This window comes from Coregonus clupeaformis, chromosome 33, assembly GCF_020615455.1.
Source record: "Coregonus clupeaformis isolate EN_2021a chromosome 33, ASM2061545v1, whole genome shotgun sequence".
NCBI lineage: Eukaryota > Metazoa > Chordata > Actinopteri > Salmoniformes > Salmonidae > Coregonus > Coregonus clupeaformis.
Window position 1 is genome coordinate 30,546,075 of NC_059224.1, and position 22,739 is coordinate 30,568,813.

The 22,739-nt window shown below is 43.9% G+C and overlaps 1 protein-coding gene across 10 annotated transcripts in view; it reads right to left on the reverse strand.

The window, feature by feature from the left end:
- Positions 1–22,739, reverse strand: part of LOC121549019 (ephrin type-A receptor 7) — a 99,813-nt gene that overhangs the window by 16,259 nt on the left and 60,815 nt on the right. For 2 of the 10 annotated variants that reach the window (XM_041860798.2, XM_041860794.2), the window contains exons 6-11: positions 16,384–16,508; positions 8,826–8,994; positions 8,008–8,119; positions 6,793–6,848; positions 4,699–4,812; positions 4,089–4,274 (exon numbers count right to left, since the gene is read on the reverse strand). In XM_041860798.2, the coding sequence (XP_041716732.2) occupies positions 4,089–4,274; positions 4,699–4,812; positions 6,793–6,848; positions 8,008–8,119; positions 8,826–8,994; positions 16,384–16,508 (762 nt within the window). Of the gene's footprint in view, positions 1–4,088; positions 4,275–4,698; positions 4,825–6,792; positions 6,849–7,971; positions 8,120–8,825; positions 8,995–16,383; positions 16,509–22,739 lie in introns of all 10 variants that reach the window. The other 8 variants (XM_041860796.2, XM_041860791.2, XM_041860795.2 and 5 more) reach the window with 6 other exon arrangements.

Sequence of the window (22,739 nt, forward strand, 5' to 3'; positions counted from 1 at the left end):
ACATCTATCATTCCAGTGTTAATACTAATTGTAATTATTTTGCACTATAGCCTATTTATTGCCTTACCTCCATAACTTGCTACATTTGCACACACTGTATATATATGTATTTCTGTTGTATTTTTGACTTTGTTTTGTTTTACTCCATATGTAACTCTGTGTTGTTGTTTTTATCGCACTGCTTTGCTTTATCTTGGCCAGGTCGCAGTTGTAAATGAGAACTTGTTCTCAACTGGTTTACCTGGTTAAATAAAGGTGAAATAAAAAATAAAATAAAAAAACTTCAATACATTTTAATAAAAAGTTAGCAAAAGTAGATAAGATCTTGCTACCATGTAAAGGTAAATACCTGTCCATTTGTGGAAAAATCACCCTGATTAACTCTTTAGTATTATCCCAGTTTACCTATTTGCTTATGGTCTTGCCTAAGCCTAGCAAAAAGTTTTTTTAATTATATGAGAAAAAAATATTCCATTTTATTTGGAATGGGAAGCCAGACAAAATTAAACAGGCCTATTTATATAATGAATATGAATTCGGAGGACAGAAATTATTAAATATTAAAGCATTAGACCTATCACTAAAAGCTTCAGTCATACAAAAGTTATACTTAAATCCGAACTGGTTCTCTAGCAAATTAGTAAGATTGTCTCACCCAATGTTCAAGAATGGCCTTTTTCCCTTTATTCAGATTACAACCACTCACTTTCAGTTATTTGAAAAGGAAATCATCTCCCAAATATCACTATTTCTAAAACAAGCCATAGAAAGTTGGTTGCAATTTCAATTTAATCCTCCAGAAACGACAGAACAAATAATGCAACAAATATTGTGGTTCAACTCAAATATACTAATTGACCAAAAGCCTTTTGACAGAATGTTTAAAAAAGGTATAATCTTCGTAAATGATATCATTGTCACGGTTTCTGCCGAGGCTGCTCCTTCTCCTTGTTCGGGCAGGCTTCGGCGGTCGTCGTCCCCGGAGTACTAGCTGCCACCGTTCGTTGTTTCTGTGTTCGTTTGGTTTGGTCTGTTTTGGTACACCTGTTTCTCATTTTGTCTTGATTATGTGTCCTTTAAGTTCTCGTTGTTTCTGTCTTGTGGTTGTGTGTAGTTGTTCGTTGTCAGCAGGTGTTTCCTTGTCATGTTTATGCTCTATCTCTGTAGAGAGTCCGCACTATTGTGCGTGTTTGGTTTATTACGCTGAGTGCGTTATTTTTTCTTGTGCCTCCGGCTCTGTTTGTAGCCGTTCATTCTGTGGACTTTATTAAAGTATTTTTGGACTACTTCTGCATCCTGCATCTGATTTCCACACCACCCCTACGCCAGCTCTGACAATCATCGGTAGGACTGGTGGAGTTATGTCGCACATGCAGCTAACAAAAACATATGGAAATGTCTGCTCTACCCAAAATTACAACCAAATAATTGCATCCTTACCGCAAAAATGCAAGAGGAAAGTGGAAGGGGGAGAAAGTAAGGAACTTGTCTGTCGGCCTTGCATTAAAGAACATAATTGGTTAAGGAAAACTGTGATAATTAAAAAAGTATATCAGTTTCATTTAAGGACCAAAGGATTGACAGCCGTCCCATATAGATTGCAAAATAGTTGGGAAGAGATTTTTGACGTACCGATCCCATGGCATAGTGTTTATGAACTGATACGCAAAACGACACCGGATTCAAAACTTAGAATCTTTCAATTTAAATTATTATATACAATTATTGCTACCAATATAATGTTATTTATATGGGGGTTACAATCTTCCCAGCTCTGCAGATTTTGCTGCGAAGAGACAGAATCATTAGATCATTTGTTTTGGTACTGTCCATTTGTAGCTTGTTTTTGGACACAGGTCCAGGAATGGCTAAAGGATTGCAATATTTACCTGGAGCTAACCTTGCAGATAGCATTACTGGGTGATCTGAAAAGTCATAGTCAATCGATCAATAATATAATAATACTTTTAGCAAAAATGTTTATTTTCAATTCACAATCTGTAGAAACAATGAGAATAGAAAGGTTCAGAACTTTTGTAAGACACAGTACAGTTGAAATATATATGGCAAATAGAAATCCTATATGGATGGTGTTAAGAGATAGATGGGAGGTGTTGAATGGAATTGAAGGATGGGACTAATAACAACTAACAACAAATAATAACAAGATAACTAATAATGTAAGCATACTGTGTCCATAATAAGTATATAGGTTGTAGTTTGGGAGCTTTTGTGAAAGAGCACAGTTAGAAAGATATGGCATATAGAAGCAAACCAGATGGACATCATGAAAATGATCGGAGAGGTTGAGAGTAGAAGAAGTTCAGGAGAAAAAACAAACAAAATATAATTATTGTAAAATTGACTGTGTCCATAAAATGTAGATAGTAAGTATAAGCTGGAAGTAGAGGCCTAAGCATTGTTGTTCACTAGTTTATTCAAAGTGGGGAAAGGGTGGCGGGGTTGGAAAGTAATAAAGGGGAATATATATTTTTTAAAGGATAAGTATGTGTATTTATGTATGTATGTATCTATGTGTGTATGTATGTGCGTGTGTATGTGTGTATATGTGTATATGTGTATATATGTATATATATATGTATATGTATATGTATGTGTATGTGTATATATATATATATATATATATATATATATATATATATATATATATATATATATAAAACATGGGGGATTGGAAGTGATGCAGACAATTACATTGATGGAAGTTACAATCTATCTGCAATATTAAGCTGATCTACCCCCCCAAATTTTTTTAAATAAAATAATAAGAATAATAATAAAACAAAAAATTAATAAAACAAAAAAACATTTAGCAGATGCTCCTATCCAGAGCGACTTACAGTTAGTGAGTGCATACATTTTCATTCTGGCCCCCCGTGGGAAATGAACCCACAACCCTGGCGTTGCAAGTGCCATGCTCTACCAACTGAGCTACAGGGGACTACAGGGGACTCTGGAGTGATGTATCATGCTTCACCATCTGACAGTCCGACGGACGAATCTCGGTTTGGGGGATGCCAGGAGAATGCTACCTGCCTCTATGCATAGTGCCAACTATAAAGTTTGGTGGAGGAGGAATAATGGTCTGGGGCTGTTTTTCATGGTTCGGGCTATGCCCCTTAGTTCCAGTGAAGGGAAATGTTTATTCTACAGCATACAATGACATTCTAGACGATTCTGTGCTTCCAACTTTGTGGCAACAGTTTGGGGAATGCCCTTTCCTGTTTCAACATGACAATGCCCCCATGCACAAAGCGAGGTCCATACAGAAATGGTTTGTCAAGATCGGTGTGGAAGAACTTGACTGGCATGCACAGAGCCCTGACCCCAACCTCATCGAGCACATTTGGGATGAATTGGAACGCCGACTGCGTTCGACAGTCAGTTTGTCAAATTTGGCCAGGCCTAACTGCCCAACATCAGTGCCTGACCTCACTAATGCTCTTGTGGCTGAATGGAAACAAGTCCATTACTAATACTTTTGGTCAACAACAAAAAAAGTATGTGCACACCTGCTCGTTGAACATCTCATTCCAAAATCATGGGCATTAATATGGAGATGGTCCCCCCTTTGCTGCTATAACAGCCTCCACTCTTCTGGGAAGGCTTTCCACTAGATATTGGAACATTGCTGCGGGGACTTGCTTACATTCAGCCACAAGAGCCTTAGCATTAGTGACGTTGGGCACTGATGTTGGGCATTTAGGCCTGGCTCAAATTTGATAAACTGACTTGTTGGAAAGGTGGCATCCTATGATGGTGCCACGTTGAAAGTCACTGATCTCTTCAGTAAGGCCATTCTACTGCCAATGTTTGTCTATGGAGATTGCATGGCTGTGTGCTCGATTTTATACACCTGTCAGCAACGGGTTTGGCTGAAATAGCCGAATCCACTAATTTGAAGGGGTGTCCACATACTGTTGTATATAGTGTATGTACATATTATGTGACCTTTAAGAATGGTCTTTGAGTGCACTTGCTTTACTTTCTTGCTACAGCTGTAGGTGTGTGTATGTGTGTGTGTGTGTGTGTGCGAACTTGTGTTTGAGAGAGAATGCCGTCCATACCTCTAGTCACCACTCCCTCCAGATGGATTACATTGGGATGGTCAAACTGGCCCATAATGCTGGCCTCACACAGGAAGTCCCTCCTCTGTTTCTCTGAGTAGCCCACCTTCAGGGTTTTAATGGCCACTGACATGTCCCGTTTCCCTGGGAGCTTCATCCGTCCACTACACACCTCCCCAAACTCTCCTGTGAGACAGTCAAAGAGACAAAACCAGTCATGAGTCATGACCCTTTAAGAAAAACTAGCAATCAAGTGCTTAGTGTATGTTCAGAGAAAACAGCTGTGCTGCGCGAGATAATACATTGGAGTAGGACATCTTGTTATGCTCAAGCTGTGGATATATAGATACTCTCATTGACCGCATCTCTAAAACTGAGGCACAATTTATCAGCCGTGAAGCATCTTTGCTATTGTCTTACCTTTAAAAAAGATGCAGGCCCACACATTAACTGCAATGAACTTTTCCCCGCTTTTTGCAATTGAGCTATCAATATACGGCGAGGATAAACCGTGTCCCAATTCAAAGTGTAAATATGTGGCTGTCATTGTGATGTATGAGTGTATGGTATGACTAAACAGAGCGAGCTGGGAGACACCAGCCAGACTCACCTGCTCCAATAACTCGCTCAATCTTAATGCACGAAGCGTCCAGCTCCTTGGCAAATTGATGGACAGCCCTGTTCGGGTCCTCGTAGGTTTCAGGGTCAATGTATGTTTTGGTGCCTGGAAATTTAACTGTAGAAAGGTAAGGGGATTACTGTTACGATTAAATATGCATAAAGCGTGCCGGGCCGACCGGGCGCTTGACAGGCACACCATTACCAAGGGTAACCATTCAGAAGGAATTGCTAAACAGCCAGCTGATGGAAAGCACCTGTGTCAAAAGCTCTTTCTACAAACACAGTAAACCAGCCATATATTATTTTCTCCTTTTTTATTTTTCCTCCAATAGAAATGAAAATGTTATTATATTTTCTTCTCAACCTCCTCACAAAGGACCAACATAGATTTGAGCAGCCCGGAATGGGATTTACTGCCAAGGTTGTCTGCTATACTGAGCAAGTTTAGGAGCTAGCTCAGTCTGTCAAGCTCTGCCAGTGAATGAAAAGTCTGGTAGGCAGGCCCTGACATACTGGAATGCCAGTCATGAACGGCAGTTATTTTCTTATGGTCATTTCTGTGGCTTGATAACCTTCTGAATCATGCTGCCCAGGTAATGGTGACTGTAGTTATATCACAGTTAGATCAGTATAACGAGTACATGTTTTGAATCATGTATCACCATAAAATAGTAGCACAATGATCCTGGAATGACTCATACATATTCATGCACACATAGGGGAAATGCGTAGTACAAAGAAAAATAAGCATTTAGCTGACCGTGGTTTGAGAAAAAAACTGCTTAAAAAAGAAGCGGTATAGTTATTCCCATGTATATAACGCCACACTAATAAATTACACTGTTATGGTAAATGAGTGTGTTCCGCTGACCTAATTTGTTCATATCAAATTCCCGCTAATTACAACATAACCTGTCAACTTCAATACCACAAGCTATTTAATGAGATGCACATAGTGGAAGACAATAACATACAAGGAAAACAGACACATCAAAACACCATAATTAAATTACTAATCAGGGCTAGGCTCAATAATGACAAACAGAAGAAAAATATTCTGCAATATCCTCTTTTCCTGGAAAGCCATATTGGCATAGCCACTAACAAACACTATGCATTGTTTTCCAGCTAGGAGCTCCAGCGATGGCAGTGGATATTTCCCTCCACTCGCTCCTATAATTGCTTCGTCCATCCAAGCTGTCACTGAATCTGATAGGGAGACGTCTTATCACGGCTTCCCGCGCTACACAGCGGACAAATTAAGCCTACATGTTGAATTCACGCACTATCTGGCTTCTGTCGCCCTGGCAGCGTTTCCTCATTTAATATTGTAGAGCAAGTCCCTCTATTAGGCCCAACAACAGCGGAGCTCTGTTGTTTGTGTTTTCATCACCCAGTGTTTTTAGCAAGAGGACCCGTGCCTTCCTACAGCTTGATCTTTCAGATACTTAGCAGCCGAGGACCGTGGAACTTTCTTTCTACCGCCGTGGCCATGCGACACCCTGAACCTTTGTTTCCAAATCAGCAGTTTGCCTACAGCAACAGATCATTACGGCTTCGCTTGGGAAGATGTCTGCGGCTGCATCTCCAGGGACATCATTAGGACGGGGTGGTGTGTGTCAGTGTGTGTTGGTTAAAGAAGCGTAGAAAGAGAACCTTAGGATAGAGTGAATGTGTGTGTACATCTACAACTCTACTCCGAGGAACACCAGGAGGCCAACAGTATACTCCTAGCACACCAAAGTGCCTGAAAAGTTAGGCTTTTACATTTTTTAAGAAGACTTATCGCTTTCAGCTCAGCCCTGGCTCACGCTCTCTGACAACTCTCATATTCATGTATTTGCAGTTTGGAACTAGGCCTAATGTCTTCATCTCAACAGATTTGTCCATTAAATCCCAAACAGATGCTAGTGTGATTGTTCCCATCTTTCGTTAGAATAACAACCTATCAAATGAAAGGGATAAAACATTACGGCGTGGGGGCCTTGTTGTTGGACCCATTTCCCGTGGCACGGCAGGCCCGTGCTTTAATTGCAATGTTTCAATGTGTGTGTGTAAGCTGATGGGGAAAGAAGGGACTCACATTGGAAATACAGCTCTTCGTCTCCTTCCTGGTCCGCCTTACTGTAGCCACAGTGTCTGAGAGGGAGAGAGGTAGACGGACACACAATCAACTGATTGGGCAGTGGCAGAAGGTAGAATGGTCTGTTTTGCTAGAATCTTAATGCAGCAAAGCCATAATAATATAATAATATGTCATTTAGCAGACGCTTTTATCCAAAGCGACTTACAGTCATGCGTGCATACATTTTTGTGTATGGGTGGTCCCGGGGATCGAACCCACTACCTTGGCGTTACAAGCGCCGTGCTCTACCAGCTGAGCTACAGACCATAATGCTGGCGGTGCATAACAAGTCTATACAGATACAGTACCAGCTGAGAGGTATGGGAACAATGTTTGGCTGCTGATGTTGAACTAAAAGACCCTCCTGTGGTACTACTATATACTGTACTCTGTAAAAGACTGTTCAGCATTCCTTGTAATATTAATGTGTAACACTGATGTATTGAATGCACCCTCAAGCAGGTCATTAATTGCACTATACAATATTGTTTCCTAGCAAAGTGAAAAATGGATGGATGGGAAACATCAAGTAACAAATGGTTGACATGCAGGTTAATAAGTCAAATGGATATAGAAATCCCACGTGTACAAGGCTCTACCCCCATGTAAGGCATGCTGTGATGAAATGCTATCCATATATTAATGAAGCGTCATTGGAGGAGTGCACCAGCGAATGGTGGTAATGGTGACTGACACACAAGAGGGTGGCTCTGGTAGGAGATGGCTAGAGGCATTGCTAGACCGTACTTCATCCTACCTGAGTGTATTACTGTATAACACCACAGATGTAACACACACACACACACATACACAAACACACAGTTACGGACACGCACGCACGGACACACACTCACCCTCACCATCACCCTCTCACTCGCACGCACACAGAAATATGAGCAAAAACCTTTCATTTTAGAGTACTCTTGTCTCTATAATGGATCCATTACAACAACAAAAAAGACATGCAAAAAATAGGATCCGTTTTTCTTCACAGTGTGAGGACTGGAAAATGATGCATCACAAACCATTAGCACAGCATGCCACAGATGATGGGTGTGTGTGGTGTGTGGTGGCCTGACTCCACGGCTATGGAGGCCAGTGAGTGACAGAAAGGCTAATTGACAAGCAGAGACTCACAGCAGCGGAGAGTCAATGGGGCCCGCGAGAGCGTACCTTCTCCCAATGATGAAGCCGAACACCATGAAGACCAGGATGATGGTCCCCGCCACGGCTACCACCGCGATGATGATGACGGGATTCTGCTCGCTGGAGACAATGGTGGCTGCTTGGAGAGGGACACACACACGCAAGCAGACACACACACACACACAGACAAAGGGCACACAGTGTGAACTTTCAGCACATCAGGCGTTGGAATCTACAGGGCATAATAGAACCAATGAGGAGTGAGCAGGGAGACTGATAACCCCCTTCTCGCCCTTTACCACAGAGACAAGGGTGGCTAGTTCTATTTCTAGCCTCTGCATGCACGGCTCCACTGTTTCAGAAAGTGGGCTTAATAGTCCCAGATGGTAATGCTGGTGCCCTTCTTCTGAAACAATGACACATTCAGGTTGGATTGTCTCCTATTCAGAGACACATACACTGCTAGACTATTTGCATTGACAAACCACCAATTGCTCAAAGGAATGGGTGCCATGGCACTTTCTGCTGTCAGTGCAAATGGTGTATGACTGGGAGAACTCATGCATTTTAAATCAAGTGAGTACAGTTGCTATATAAACACCAGCGACAAAGGACAGCAATGATTTCTGAGCCCTGCCACTTTAGTTGAGACCTACTGCTCCTTGTGGACGATCCTCAACCATATTTGTAAATGGGAAAAATGGAGCTATGAGATGAAGTAACTCGATGAAGGTCTGAACACACTAATCATCTCTAGTGTGTGTGTGCTTATGTGTGCATGTGTGTGCGTGCGTGTGTGTGTGTGTGTGTGTGTGTGCACGCCCATGCATGTGTTCTGCTGGTACCTGAGGCCTCCTCCTTTGTGGTGACCTCCAGCCGGGGTCCGTAGGTGCCGTAGCCGGCCGCTGTGAAGGCTCGGATCTGGAACACGTAGGCAGTGCTGGGCTTAAGGTTGTTCACTGTTGCTGACGTGGACCTGGACTTCACTGTGGAGTAGATGCGATCCTTCTGGTCCTTTAGAGAGGAACAGACATTGGCTTTGTGTTATGTTATGTTAGTCATGTCAATCATAGACACCAAGATACAGCCATTAGTTTAACATAAATGTTTTGACAATGATAATTGAGTCGCGACCCAACATTTATTGTGTGTGTGTATGTGTTTGTGTGTGTGTGTGTGTGTGTGGCCTATCAGTGGGAAAGCTGGGATGTTTCTTCAGTTTGATAAGTTTATCAAGGTCTGGGGTGATGGTGGACAGGGCAACTAGGAGGTCATGCTGGGTGTCCAGTTTGTTTCTGCTTTTTGTTTTCAGCAGAGCCGTAGCAGAGAAGCCACTCTCGCATAGATGGGTAGTGCTGAAAGGTAGTGTGACTCTGATTGCATGACAGGTGAGAGCAGGATACTCTCCCACTACGCTGCACCAGAACTGTGGGAATGTCATTTCCAAGAAGCGCATGCACAGTCCACAAACAAATGACAGCTCCACCAGCTGATCCTCTTCGTTGCTTGGCAACGTGACGCTTCCCATCTCCACTCGAAAGGGCTCCCGCATTCAGTCGTCTTGTCTCCTGTTCTCTTCCGGGAAGTAGTCGCAAAACTTTCCCTGCAGCTTGATAAGATGCTGTTTAACTGTTTTTTTCAGTGTGTCGCCATGCGCTTTGTTGATCAGATTCTGAATCTCGTAATCAGCATTGGGAAACATGTCAATCCTTCCATTAGAAACATGATTTGCCCAAACGGTAAGCTTCATCTTGAAGGCATCCTCTTTGTCCCTTTGTTTAAATCGATTGTGCCCCCTTCCCCTTGCATTGACACATTGAGCAAATTCAGATGATAAAAAATATCCACCAGGTAGGCAACCTGCACGAGCCATTCCTCACAATCGAAATGTTCGGCCAGAGGTGACTTGTTTTTCCGAAAGAAATGCAGCAATCTCCGCTCAACGCTCATAAATGTGACCCAATACTTTACCCCTGGAAAGCCAGCGGACCTCTGCATGATAAAGCACCTGCTGGTGCTCGCTCCCCTTATCCCTGCAGAAGGCCTGAAAACACCTGGTTTTCGTGGAACTCTTTTTGATATACTGTAGTTGACACACTTGATCACATCCTGGAGAGTGGCGTGGAGCTCAATGCACCATGTCCTTCGCTGCCAATGCCTCCCTGTGTAGGAAGCAGTGGTTCCACGTCGCACTCGGTTCTCGCTCCAGGAACCGCTTTACTACTCCGGAGAACTTTCCCGTCATGGCAGCTGCCCCATCAGTGGTCACACCAATGCACCCATCCCAGGCCAGTCCCACGGAGCCCAGGTACATATCCATTGTGTTAAAGACAGCCTCTGCAGTGGTGGTTGTGGGCAAATCAGCACTAAAAAGGAACTGCTCCTAAAAGTTATTATCACAGACGTGTCTGACATAGACCATTAGATTCATCAAGCTGCAGTGCGTACTGGCCATTTGCACTGATGCGCTCTGATGTCTAGTGCGTTATGTCCTCAGACATGTCCTGGATTCTCCTCCTCATGGTGTCATTGGATAGGGGTATGGTTTTAAGTTTGTTGGCGGCTGACTCTCCCAAGATTCCAGTGCACATATCAACCACAGCAGGGAGCATGAGATCCTCTGTGGGCTTTTTTGCACTTAGAAATGCGCTGGGCCACTACGTATGATGCGCAATGTGCTTTTTCTTGCATACATTCTTCAATTAATCTTGTGAGGCCTCCCAAAAAATATTTGTGTCTAGATGCCTTTCATTTTGGAGGGTTTCATGCTCTTCTATATCTGTAAAACCATATTTGATGAAGTCGGGGTGGTATTTTCTCTTCTTGACAGGGACTGGGTTGTCTGCCTTGTTGTTGACATTGGATTTTACTCTGACAGCTAGCCTACATGAGTTAAATGACAGCTAACTATCCACATGTGCAATGCCTGCAGAACACATCTGCTTAGTTAGCTGTCAATCAAGCTAGCTGTCTGAAGAAGATCTGTATTATCTGATTGGACGTGTCACATTTAAAACAAAATAATGTTGCAGAATGACATTTATATTGGATCAGTGTGTGTGTCGAGAAATCTGTCATTTCATTGGATCAATGTGTGTGTGTGTGGGGCGAGAACGTTATTGACTGTGTGCAGCGCGAAAACCCTCAGAATCAGAACGTAGCTAGCCATTTCACCACTGCGGACACACTGCACGTGTAAAGTCAGCAACAATAAGCTGTGCAGCACACACCTTTGTCTCGTGACCTGTTAAAATTCTCCCGCGACCCCCAGCTGAGAATCACTGCTGTAGACGCTTTATATCAAAGCTGACAGGCAGAAAAGAAGATGTGCGATGCCAGGCTCGGAATCCATTTGGAATTTACAGACCACGTGTACTGTGTATTTTGTTGTTCATCTGTAAATTATTTGTCTGCAAAAAATCCAAATGGAATGCCAAAGACTGTTAGGAGAGAAGTCATGCTTGTATCCAATTGTACAGCTGGGCAGACTACAGCCACAGTACGTGACCCAGGAGACTGATCCCTGGCAGCCTGAGAGGCCGTGCTCAACAGGGTCTGGAACCTCAAGAGTCATGGAATCTAGCCCTTTGATTTGTTGTGTTAAACCCACTCTCAACCTCATCAACCTCATCACTACCTTGATCATCTGTTCAGATTGAAGACATGGGAGCTCTATTATATACAGTTGAAGTCGGAAGTTTACATACACTTAAACTTAAACTCTTTTTACAACCACTCCACAAATTTCTTGTTAACAAACTATAGTTTTGGCAAGTCGGTTAGGACATCTACTTTGTGCATGACACAAGTAATTTTTCCAACAATTGTTTACAGACAGATTATTTCACTTATAATTGTCACGCCCTGGCTCTGGGGACTCTAATATGTTGAGCCAGGGTGTGTAAAGTCTATGTGTTTTGTTCTAGGTTTCACATTCTAGTTTGTTGTTCTATGTTGGCCAGTGTGGTTCTCAATCAGAGGCAACGTGATTCAGCTGTTGCTTGTTGTCTCTGATTGAGAACCATACTTTAGCAGCCTGTTTCCCCACAGAGTTTGTGGGATCTTGTTTCTAGTCTGTTGTGTTAGACCGTGAACTGTCACGTTTTCGTTTTGTTGTGTTTGATCGTGTCTCTATTAAAGAGTATGTTTGCCTGCAACGCTGCGCCTTGGTCCTCATCTCTGTTCGACGATCGTGACAGAAGATCCCACCAAGACTGGACCAAGCAGCAAGTCCAGGAGCCAGCGCCTGAGAGATCTCTAGCGGATCTCTTTCGCCTCCTCGACTGGGTCAAGCCATGTGAGGAAGAGAGGGGCTTGACGTGGAGGCAGAAGGGCAAAAGGCTGGCGAGAAGCATGGAGACCTGGTCCACGGGTAGGAGTGAAGCCCATAAATTTTTTAGGGGGGCTAACGCCGTGGACGACGGGGCAGCAGGAGGCCGCCAGGTTACGGGAGTCACTGGTCACCAGGGGGAAGGAGGATGTAGAGGCACGGCGAGAGGTACTGGCGTGTGTTGCCAGTCCGGTCCGGCCTGTTCCTGATCCCCACGTAGGGCCAGTGGTGTGTGTTCCCAGTACGGTCCGGCCTGTTCCTGCCACTCGCACCAAGTCTACGGTGCGCGTCGCCAGCTCGGCCCGGCCTGTTCCTGCTCCCCGCACCAAGTCTGTGGTGCGCGTCGCCAGCCCAGTCCGGCCCATTCCTGCTCCCCGCACCAAGTCAGTGGTGCGTTTCGTCAGCCCTGTGCGGCCCGTTCCTGCTCCCCGCACCAAGTCAGTGGTGCGCGTCGTCAGCCCGGTCCGGCCCATTCCTACTCCCCGCACCAAGTCAGTGGTGCGTTTCGTCAGCCCAGCTCGGCCCGTTCCTGCTCCCGCGCAAGTCAGTGGTGCGCTCGGTCAGCCCGGCACGTCCCGTTCCTGCTCCCCGCACCAAGTCAGTGGTGCGCCCGTCAGCCCGGTCCGGCCCGCTCCTGCTCCCCGCACCAAGTCAGTGGTGCGCCCGTCAGCCGGTCCGGCCCGCTCCTGCTCCCCGCACCAAGTCAGTGGTGCGTTTGCGTCAACCGGCACGGCCTCGTGCCTGTTCCCCACACCAAGCCAGTGGTGTGCGTCGTCAGTCGGCACGCGTCCGTGCCTGTTCCACCGGTGGCTGGTCCGGCACCGGTCAGATGCTTCACGCCGGAGCTAGAGCAATCCGCTCCACCAGTGTGAAGTCCAGCTCCGGCCAGCGGGGCCAGACCGGACCAGGGGTACTTTGGGGGGTTGGAGAGGGAGCGGGGTTCAGGCCCGGAGCCGGATCCGCCGCCTAAGCGGAGTGCCCACCCGGTCCCTCCCCTGTGGTATTTGGTGGACGCGGTCGGAGTCTGCGCCTTTAGGGGGGGGTACTGTCACGCCCTGGCTCTGGGGACTCTAATATGTTGAGCCAGGGTGTGTAAAGTCTATGTGTTTTGTTCTAGGTTTCACATTCTAGTTTGTTGTTCTATGTTGGCCAGTGTGGTTCTCAATCAGAGGCAACGTGATTCAGCTGTTGCTTGTTGTCTCTGATTGAGAACCATACTTTAGCAGCCTGTTTCCCCACAGAGTTTGTGGGATCTTGTTTCTAGTCTGTTGTGTTAGACCGTGAACTGTCACGTTTTCGTTTTGTTGTGTTTGATCGTGTCTCTATTAAAGAGTATGTTTGCCTGCAACGCTGCGCCTTGGTCCTCATCTCTGTTCGACGATCGTGACAATAATTCACTGTATCACAATTCCAGTGGGTCAGAAGTTTACAAACACTAAGTTGACTGTGCCTTTAAACAGCTTGGAAAATTCCAGAAAATGATGTCATGGCTTTAGAAGCTTCTTATAGGATAATTAACATAATTTGAGTCAATTGGAGGTGTACCTGTGGATGTATTTCAAGGACTACCTTCACTCAGTGCCTCTTTGCTTGACATCATGGGAAAATAAAAAGAAATCAGCCAAGACCTCAGAAAAAGTAATCTCCCGAGTGGCGCAGTGGTCTAAGGCTGTGCCACTAGAGATCCTGGTTCGAATCCAGGCTCTGTCGTAGCCGGCCACGACCGGGAGACCCATGGGACGGCGCACAATTTGCCCAGCGTCGTTCAGGGTATGAGAGGGAATGGCCGGCAGGGATGTAGCTCAGTTGGTAGAGCATGGCGTTTGCAACGCCAGGGTTGTGGGTTCGATTCCCACTGGGGGCCAGTATAAAAAAATTAAATAATGTATGCACTCACTAACTGTAAGTCGCTCTGGATAAGAGCGTCTGCTAAATGACTAAAATGTAAAAAGAATTGTAGACCTCCACAAGACTGGTTCATCCTTCGGAGCAATTTCCAAACGCCTGAAGGTACCACGTTCATCTGTACAAACAATAGTACGCAAGTATTAACACCATGGGACCACGCAGCCGTCATACCGCTCAGGAAGGAGACGTGTTCTGTCTCCTAGAGATTAACGTACTTTGGTGCGAAAAGTGCAAATCAATCCCAGAACCACATCAAAGGACCTTGTGAAGATGCTGGAGGAAACAGGTACAAAAGTATCTATATCCACAGTAAAACGAGTCCTATATCGACATAATCTGAAAGGCCGTTCAGCAAGGAAGAAGCCACTGCTCCAAAACCGCCATAAAAAAGCCAGACTACGGTTTGCAACTGCACATGGGGACAAAGATCGTACTTTTTTGAGAATTAGAACTGTTTCTTGTTAACAAACTATAGTTTTGGCAAGTCGGTTAGGACATCTACTTTTTGCATGACACAAGTAATCATTAAAACAATTGTTTACAGACAGATTATTTCACTTATAATTCACTGTATCACAATTCCAGTGGGTCAGAAGTTAACATACACTAAGTTGACTGTGCCTTTAAACAGCTTGGAAAATTCCAGAAAATCTGGTTCATCCTTGGGAGCAATTTCCAAACTCCTGAAGGTACCACGTTCATCTGTACAAACGATAGTACGCAAGTATAAACACCATGGGACCACGCAGCCGTCATACCACTCAGGAAGGAGACGCGTTCTGTCTCCTAGAGATGAACAAAGGACCTTGTGAAGATGCTGGAGGAAACAGGTACAAAAGTATCTATATCCACAGTAAAACGAGTCCTATATCGACATAACCTGAAAGGCCGCTCAGCAAAGAAGAAGCCACTGCTCCAAAACCACCATAAAAAAGCCAGACTACGGTTTGCAGCTGCACATGGGGACAAAGATCGTACCTTTTGGAGAAATGTCCTCTGGTCTGATGAAACAAAAATAGAACTGTTTGGCCATAATGACCATCGTTATGTTTGGAGGAAAAAGGGGGTTGCTTGCAAGCCGAAGAACACCATCCCAACCGTGGGGTGGCAGCATCATGCTGTGGGGGTGCTTTGCTGCAGGAGGCACTGGTGCACTTCACAAAATAAATGGCATCATGAGGAAGGAAAATTATGTGGATATATTGAAGCAACATCTCAAGACATCAGTCAGGAAGTTAAAGCTTGGTCGCAAAAGGGTCTTCCAAATGGACAATGACCCCAAGCATACTTCCAAAGTTGTAGCAAAATGGCTTAAGGACAACAAAGTCAAGGTATTGGAGTGGCCATCACAAAGCCCTGACCTCAATCCTATAGAAAATGTGTGGGCAGAACTGAAAAAGAGTGTGCGAGCAAGGAGGCCTACAAACCTGACTCAGTTACACCAGCTCTGTCAGGAGGAATGGGCCAAAATTCACCCAACCTATTGTGGGAAGCTTGTGGAAGGCTACCCGAAATGTTTGACCCAAGTTAAACAATTTAAAGGCAATGCTACCAAATACTATTTGAGTGTTTGTAAACTTCTGACCCACTGGGAATGTGATGAAAGAAATAAAATAATAAATAATTCTCTCTACTATTATTCTGACATTTCACATTCTTAAAATAGAGTGGTGATCCTAACTGACCTAAGACAGGGAATTTTTACTAGGATTAAATGTCAGGAATTGTGAAAACTAAGTTTAAATGTATTTGGCTAAGGTGTATGTAAACTTCCGACTTCAACTGTATGAGGGGGCGAGGGAAGATACAGTAAGAGATTGTTAATGCTGGCAGGGTAGTGCAATGAAGTGTGTGCTGCCTGGCAGTGTGGGGGTGGCTGAGAAGGACCAGGGACTGATTAAAATCTTATGAGAGTCTCATTCAATTATGGGACAAAGGATGCACTTGCAGAATCCTGCCGATTCCACTCGCAGCGTCTTGCAGATAGAACGCAAAATGAAGAGTAAGCTAAATGAAACTAAGAAGAAGAGGAGAGAGATAGGGGGATAGGGTTTGGGAGAGCCAGAGTTGTCTGTGTTCAAAGCTGCAGCACAATCACAGACAGACAGATTTTCTCTCTCTCTCTCTCAAACATTAATGGATTCAGCAGGGCATCACACACTCACTTTTTCATAGTACTTGATCTCGTATTCGGTGATGACTCCGTTGGGCTGCTCAGGCTCCTGCCAGGAGAGCTGGATGCTGCGCTGCTGCACTCTCTCCTTGATGACTTCACTGACTTGGGAGGGAGCTGTTGGAACAAGACGTATGTCAATATGTGATGGGCAAACCTACTCGTGGCACCTGTGTGCTGGAGTTTTTCTTATTTTATTAAGTATACTTTTTTTTACTTTCTCAAACTCACATCGTCACACACACACACAGTCTTGCATAACTAACCTAGTGGGGACACACAATTCAGTCCCATTCAAAATCCTATTTTCTAAACCTAAACCTAACCCTAACCCTTAACCTAGTCCTAACCTTAACCTTAAACCTCCTAGAAATAGCATTTGACCTAGTGAGGAATAACAAAATGTCCCCAGTTGGTCAAATTTTGTTTGTTTACTATTCTTGTGGGGACTTCTGGTCACCACAAGTATAGTTAAACATGTCCACACACACACACACATACACACACATACTCACTCCTCCACTAGATGCTAAACAACAGTCTTTCTGTGGCCCTCGTGGCTTTGCTGCCTCTCTGATGAATATTCACATGGCCACTCCTAAATGTTTACACCTCATAATGGAAATTTCAATTACAGTGGAAACAGCGGAAGATAGCATTATCTCAGCCAGTGTAAAACTGCAACATGTGGGTTATGAATGACAATTAAGTTAAATTAATTAGACGAGACGCCGGGTGGAAGAAGCAGCACTTATTCTCTCCCCGATGGCAGAGGCATTCAAAAAGCATTTTAGAGAAATTGACCTGTTACCTTGCGACACCTAGTTTATAGCTGAGTAATTATCTGTTGCACTGGGCATAAACTCTGAAAGTTTGTCTATTTTTTTCTACTTCTACTGCACAATTAGTGTCTTGTTGATGCACTTGGTGTGAAGAGCTGCGAAGTTACATTTGTAATTGTACATTGTCGCAGTTCTGTCCACAGTTAAGCAAGAGGAAGTAAACACATAGGCAAGTTTCTGAAGCAAAGATAATAAACTCAAGACATTGAATTCAAATCTTAGTGCAAAGGGAACGTGCATTGCTCATTGCTGGTGTTAGCTGGAAGACGGACAGTTTGATGTCTGATACCTTTACTTCCATCTACAGTATCAACCACACAGTCATGCCTCAAGGCCAGTTGGCTTCTGAATAAAACGTCACTTTAATTTTTTTGCAGAACCACAAATTATGACCTATACAGTTGAACTCCAAAACTTCAACAGAAAATGAAAATAGTCCTCATTGAACTTTAAGTTATGGATATAGAGCAGCCATGCTCAACTGGCGGACCACAGTCCGGATCCGGACCAAGAACGGGGTCATTACGGACCGAAGGTCCCGACAAACACAAAAAATTACATTTTTACGAACTCAGTTGGGCTTTTAACTTTCTGCTGTTGAGAGTTGTAACAGTACAATGCACAAGGTTCAATTTAGAAATGAATTTGCTAGTGAATGGGCAGTTTTCCCTTGTTATGTCATTCATTGACAGACCTTAAAGAGCTATTTTTAACCTGTCAGAAATGTCCAGATGATTTACTACTGGCCATGTTAGCTAGATGGGTAAGTTAGGCTAACCAGCTATCTAAATATTGTAGTTATCACAGCCAGATTATGTGCCCAGTGACCTCGACCCCCAGGGGTCCCCATTGATTTTGTTGAGTCACTCAGGTATCAAAACACACACAAGACATGGCAAAATGTGTAGAATTGCCGGAAATTAGCTTTAAACTGCTAAATGTTCTATCCGTCCCATGGCAAGGTGTAGAATTGTAGGGAATGAGCTTTAAAATGGCAAAATGTTCTCTCTGCCAACAAGAGGGGTGGGAACAGTTTGAACAGTTTGGGGTCACGTGTCACGAGGTTGGGGTTTGTTACTACACTGATAAATGACAATATCAATCCGAACCATTGACATCTAAGAAATATGTGTGAACGGACCTTCTCAAATAGTAGTTGAGTACCCCTGATATAAAGTATATTGTCGTGTATTGAGATTATGACTATTTTGGAGGAACAAGGAATGTTGTTTAGGTTAGTATCAGAAGGCAATGTTTTAGGTGTAATACCACATACCACAGACAGGAGGTGGGTTGTAGACAGGGGAGACTGGTGATTGGCCAGAAGAGGGGGCATCATTGTTTATAAATAGGGGGGAAAATGACGGAGAGGGTAGAGCAAGCAGCCATTCTGAGGCGTCGCTCTCCGGGTGTCATGTCACCTGTTACTCATGCTGAAGCTTGTGATCTGAATAAACCTTATGATCGACGTTCAGTATGAGCAGACTCTTTAATTGATGGTAACACCTACGATTGATGTATACTACAATATCCTATATCGTATAAAATGAGATGGCAAAGGAATTCCCCATAGGAAGGAGGGAGGGAAAGAGCCCTGATTGTGTGGGAAGGAAGCTAAAAGCGGATAAAGTGCTGATGTCTCTGTGTCATGCTGCTCAGTGAACCGGTGGGAGAGGGACTCTTGGCGCTCTCGGGCCCTAAAACGGCCTGACCCCAGATTTGTTTTAAGATGCCCTCCACGCTAATGACTGCTGCTGGATTAAAACCTTGTTAGGGCTCATCTGCATTCCTGACAGTAATGCACACGACAGTGGACACCAGAGACCCTGTCACAAACCCCCTGTTTTGACATGTCACTTATAATCCCATCAATCCAACCAAAACATGTGAGCAATATATCCTTTTCATGATGGACGGGCAGTTACAGAGACAATTAAGTTTTCATTTCCAGAGTCACAACAAGCGGTTAGGGCAGCTTAACTTAGGCCAGCTTTGATGCTTGTTCTCTGCACCCTGTCATGTGACTAGCCTTTTAATATGTGCAGACATCCTCCCTTCTGATTTGGACACACCTACTCCTACAAGGGTTTTTCTTTATTTTGACTATTTACTTTGACTACATTGTAGAATAATAGTAAAGACATCAAAACTATGAAATAACACGTATGGAATCATGACATGTAGTAACCAAAAAAGTGTTAAACAAATCAAAATATATTTTATATTTGAGATTCTTCAAACAGCCACCCTTTGCTTTAATGACAGCTTTGCACACTCTTGGCATTCTCTCAACCAGCTTCACCTGGAATGCTTTTCCAACAGTCTTGAAGGAGTTCCCACATATGTTGAGCACTTGTTGGCTGCTTTTCCTTCACTCTGCAGTCTGACTCATCCCAAACCATCCCAATTGAGTTGAGGTCGGGGATTGTGGAGGCCAGGTCATCTGATGCAGCACTCCATCACTCTCCTTCTTGGTAAAATAGCCCTTACACAGCCTGGAGGTGTGTTGTCCTTGTCCTGTTGAAAAACAAATGATAGTCCCACTAAGCCCAAATCAGATGAGATGGCGTATCACTGCAGAATGCTGTGGTAGCCATGCTGGTTAAGTGTGCCTTGAATTCTAAATAAATCACAGACAGTGTCACCAGCAAAGCACCCCCACATCATAACACCTCCTCCTACATATGCGGAGATCATCCGTTCACCCACACCGCGTCTCACAAAGACACAGCGGTTGGAACCAAAAATCTCCAATTTGGACTCATCAGAACAAAGGACACATTTCCACCGGTCTAATGTCCATTGATCGTGTTTCTTGCCCCAAGCAGGTTTCTTCTTCTTATTTGTGTCCTTTAGTAGTGGTTTCTTTGCAGCAATTCGACCATGAAGGCCTGATTTACACGGTCCCCTCTGAACAGTTGATGTTGAGATGTGTCTGTGACTTGAACTCTGTGAAGCATTTATTTGGGGTGCAATTTCTGAGGCTGGTAACTCTAATGAACTTATCCTCTGCCGCAGTGGTAACTCTGGGTCTTCCATTCCTGTGTTGGACCTCATGAGAGCCAGTTTCATCATAGCGCTTGATGGTTTTTGCGACTGCACTTTAAGAAACTTTCAAAGTTCTTGAAATGTTCCGTATTGACTGACCTTCATGTCTTAAAGTAATGATGATCTGTTGTTTCTCTTTGCTTATTTGAGCTGTTCTTGACATAATATGGACTTGGTCTTTTACCAAATAGGGCTATCTTCTGTATACCCCCCCTACCTTGTCACAACAAAACTGATTGGCTCAAACGCATTAAGAAGGAAAGAAATTCCACAAATTAACTTTTAAGAAGGCACACCTATTAATTGAAATACTTTCCAAGTGACTACCTCATGAAGCTGGTTGAGAGAATGCCAAGAGTGTGCAAAGCTGTCATCAAAGCAAAGGGTGGCTATTTGAAGAATCTCAAATAATAAAAGTTTAACACTTTTTTGGTTACTGCATGATTCCATATGTGTTATTTTATGGTTTTGATGTCTTCACTATTATTCTACAATGTAAAACATTTTAAAAATAAAGAAAAACCATTGAATGAGTAGGTGTGTCCAAACTTTTGACTGGTAGTGTATGTCCTGGTTTGAGTTTAGAACTGTCTCAAAACACCTCTAGTGTGTATTCTTCTCTGAGGTTCTGCTCTGGCATTTTGTTTTCATATAAACGTGTCAATTACCCTGGGAGGGTTTCAGCAGCCATTGATGTGTGTAGATAGATAGATGCAATCTAAAGTGACATTTGTACAGCTGAAAGCACTTGTAGCTCAGTAATTGGATCTTTTTACACTTTACTGTCGGTTACTTGGCTCCATCGACTATTTGTTTGGAGGTTGAACGAAGACGCTGGCTGTTGTGAGTCTCTCTCTCTCTCTCTTTTCAGCTAAACTAGGACAGCAGCAGCTTGCGTGAGCCACTGTTCCTCACAGAAAGCATGACAAAGCCAATAAAATAGATTGAGACGTTCAGTCTCTTGCCTGAGCTCTGTAATTATACTGAGGTGTTTCTATGATGAGTTGTACTTCTAGCACTGTGCTTCCTCTCCCCTGAGTGTGACACACACAGGCAGACATCGTCATCAGATCCACCTCATTTAGCCCCCTCTGGCCTTAGGCATTCTGCTGCTATGATTCAGTCAGTCACCCAGCAGCTCAAACAAACTTAACTCCTCCACCTCACCTCACCGCTCCCTCCCTCCCTCCCTCCCTCCCTCCCTCCCTCCCTCCCTCCCTCCCCCCTCCCTCCCTCACTCACTCACTCACTCACTCACTCAGCCATGGGTGACATAGAGACAAACATTTGAACTGTTTTGTTTTCACTAGCTACCATCATTAGATCACTCTACACCATTTGCAAACTGGTTCCACAGGAGAGAAAACCCTAATTCCAGGATAGTAATTCCAAAAAGTAAGGGGTAGCAGTGGCCTTTAAGAACCTGTCTCCCCTGTGGATTACTACTCAGGCAGTACCCTGTGACAGCCATTAATGACATACTTAAAATTATGGAGACCAGAACCCAGTCAGCCACTCTGAGACTTTTAACATACCTGAGGGGCTTAGTGTACCAGAAAATTGTATAATTGTTATGCCTGTCTCAAAGTGACTGTTTGGGGGAAAGCATTTGTGCAATCACTCAGTCTGCAATATTAGAGAACTTATTAGTGACCCCCAACACCTCCCCCTGTAAAGCTAACTGATCCGGAAGCCCACTCTCTCTCATGTGCCGCATTTGAAAACCTTTATGAATACATTACGCAGGGACATTTTAATATCCGCTTCTCTTTCACTCAGACGGTTGGTTCTGAGTAAGTCTACAGTGTCGGAAGCAGTGGCAGAGGTAGAAAAAATTGTCTGTTCATTATAGAAGCTTCTTTCTTTCTGCTCCTCTGCTTGGCTTGTGAACCAAACCAAGGCTATAAACTACTCGTCTTTTAATTACGAAACCACTGAAGTCAAGCTTGAGTATCTTACGCCCACACTATTGATTGACTATCCTAGATGACTTACTGTATACCATCTTAAAAGCTATGGTTACTTAACAGCATTTCAACCAAATACGAGGGGGAGATTGCTGCATCTATTCTTCAACAGGATCTGCACAATAGACAGGAAATCTTCTAATTACAGGGACATTTCAAATAAAATCAAATGTCATTGGTCACATGTGCCGAATACAACAGGTGTAGTCTTTGCAGTGAAATGCTTACTTACAAGCCCTTTCCCAACAGCGCAGTTAAAAAGTAACACATATTTGATCAATAAAAAAGGATATAGTAACACAATAAAACCAATAACGAGGCTATATACAAGGAGTACCAGTACCAAGTCAATGTGCAGGGGTACGAGGTAGTTGAGGTAATTGAGGTAATACAATTATGTACATGTAGGTAGGGGTAAAAGTAACTAGGCAATCAGGACATGTAATAATAAACAGAGTAGCAGCAAGGTATGGGTGTCTATGTGTGAGTGT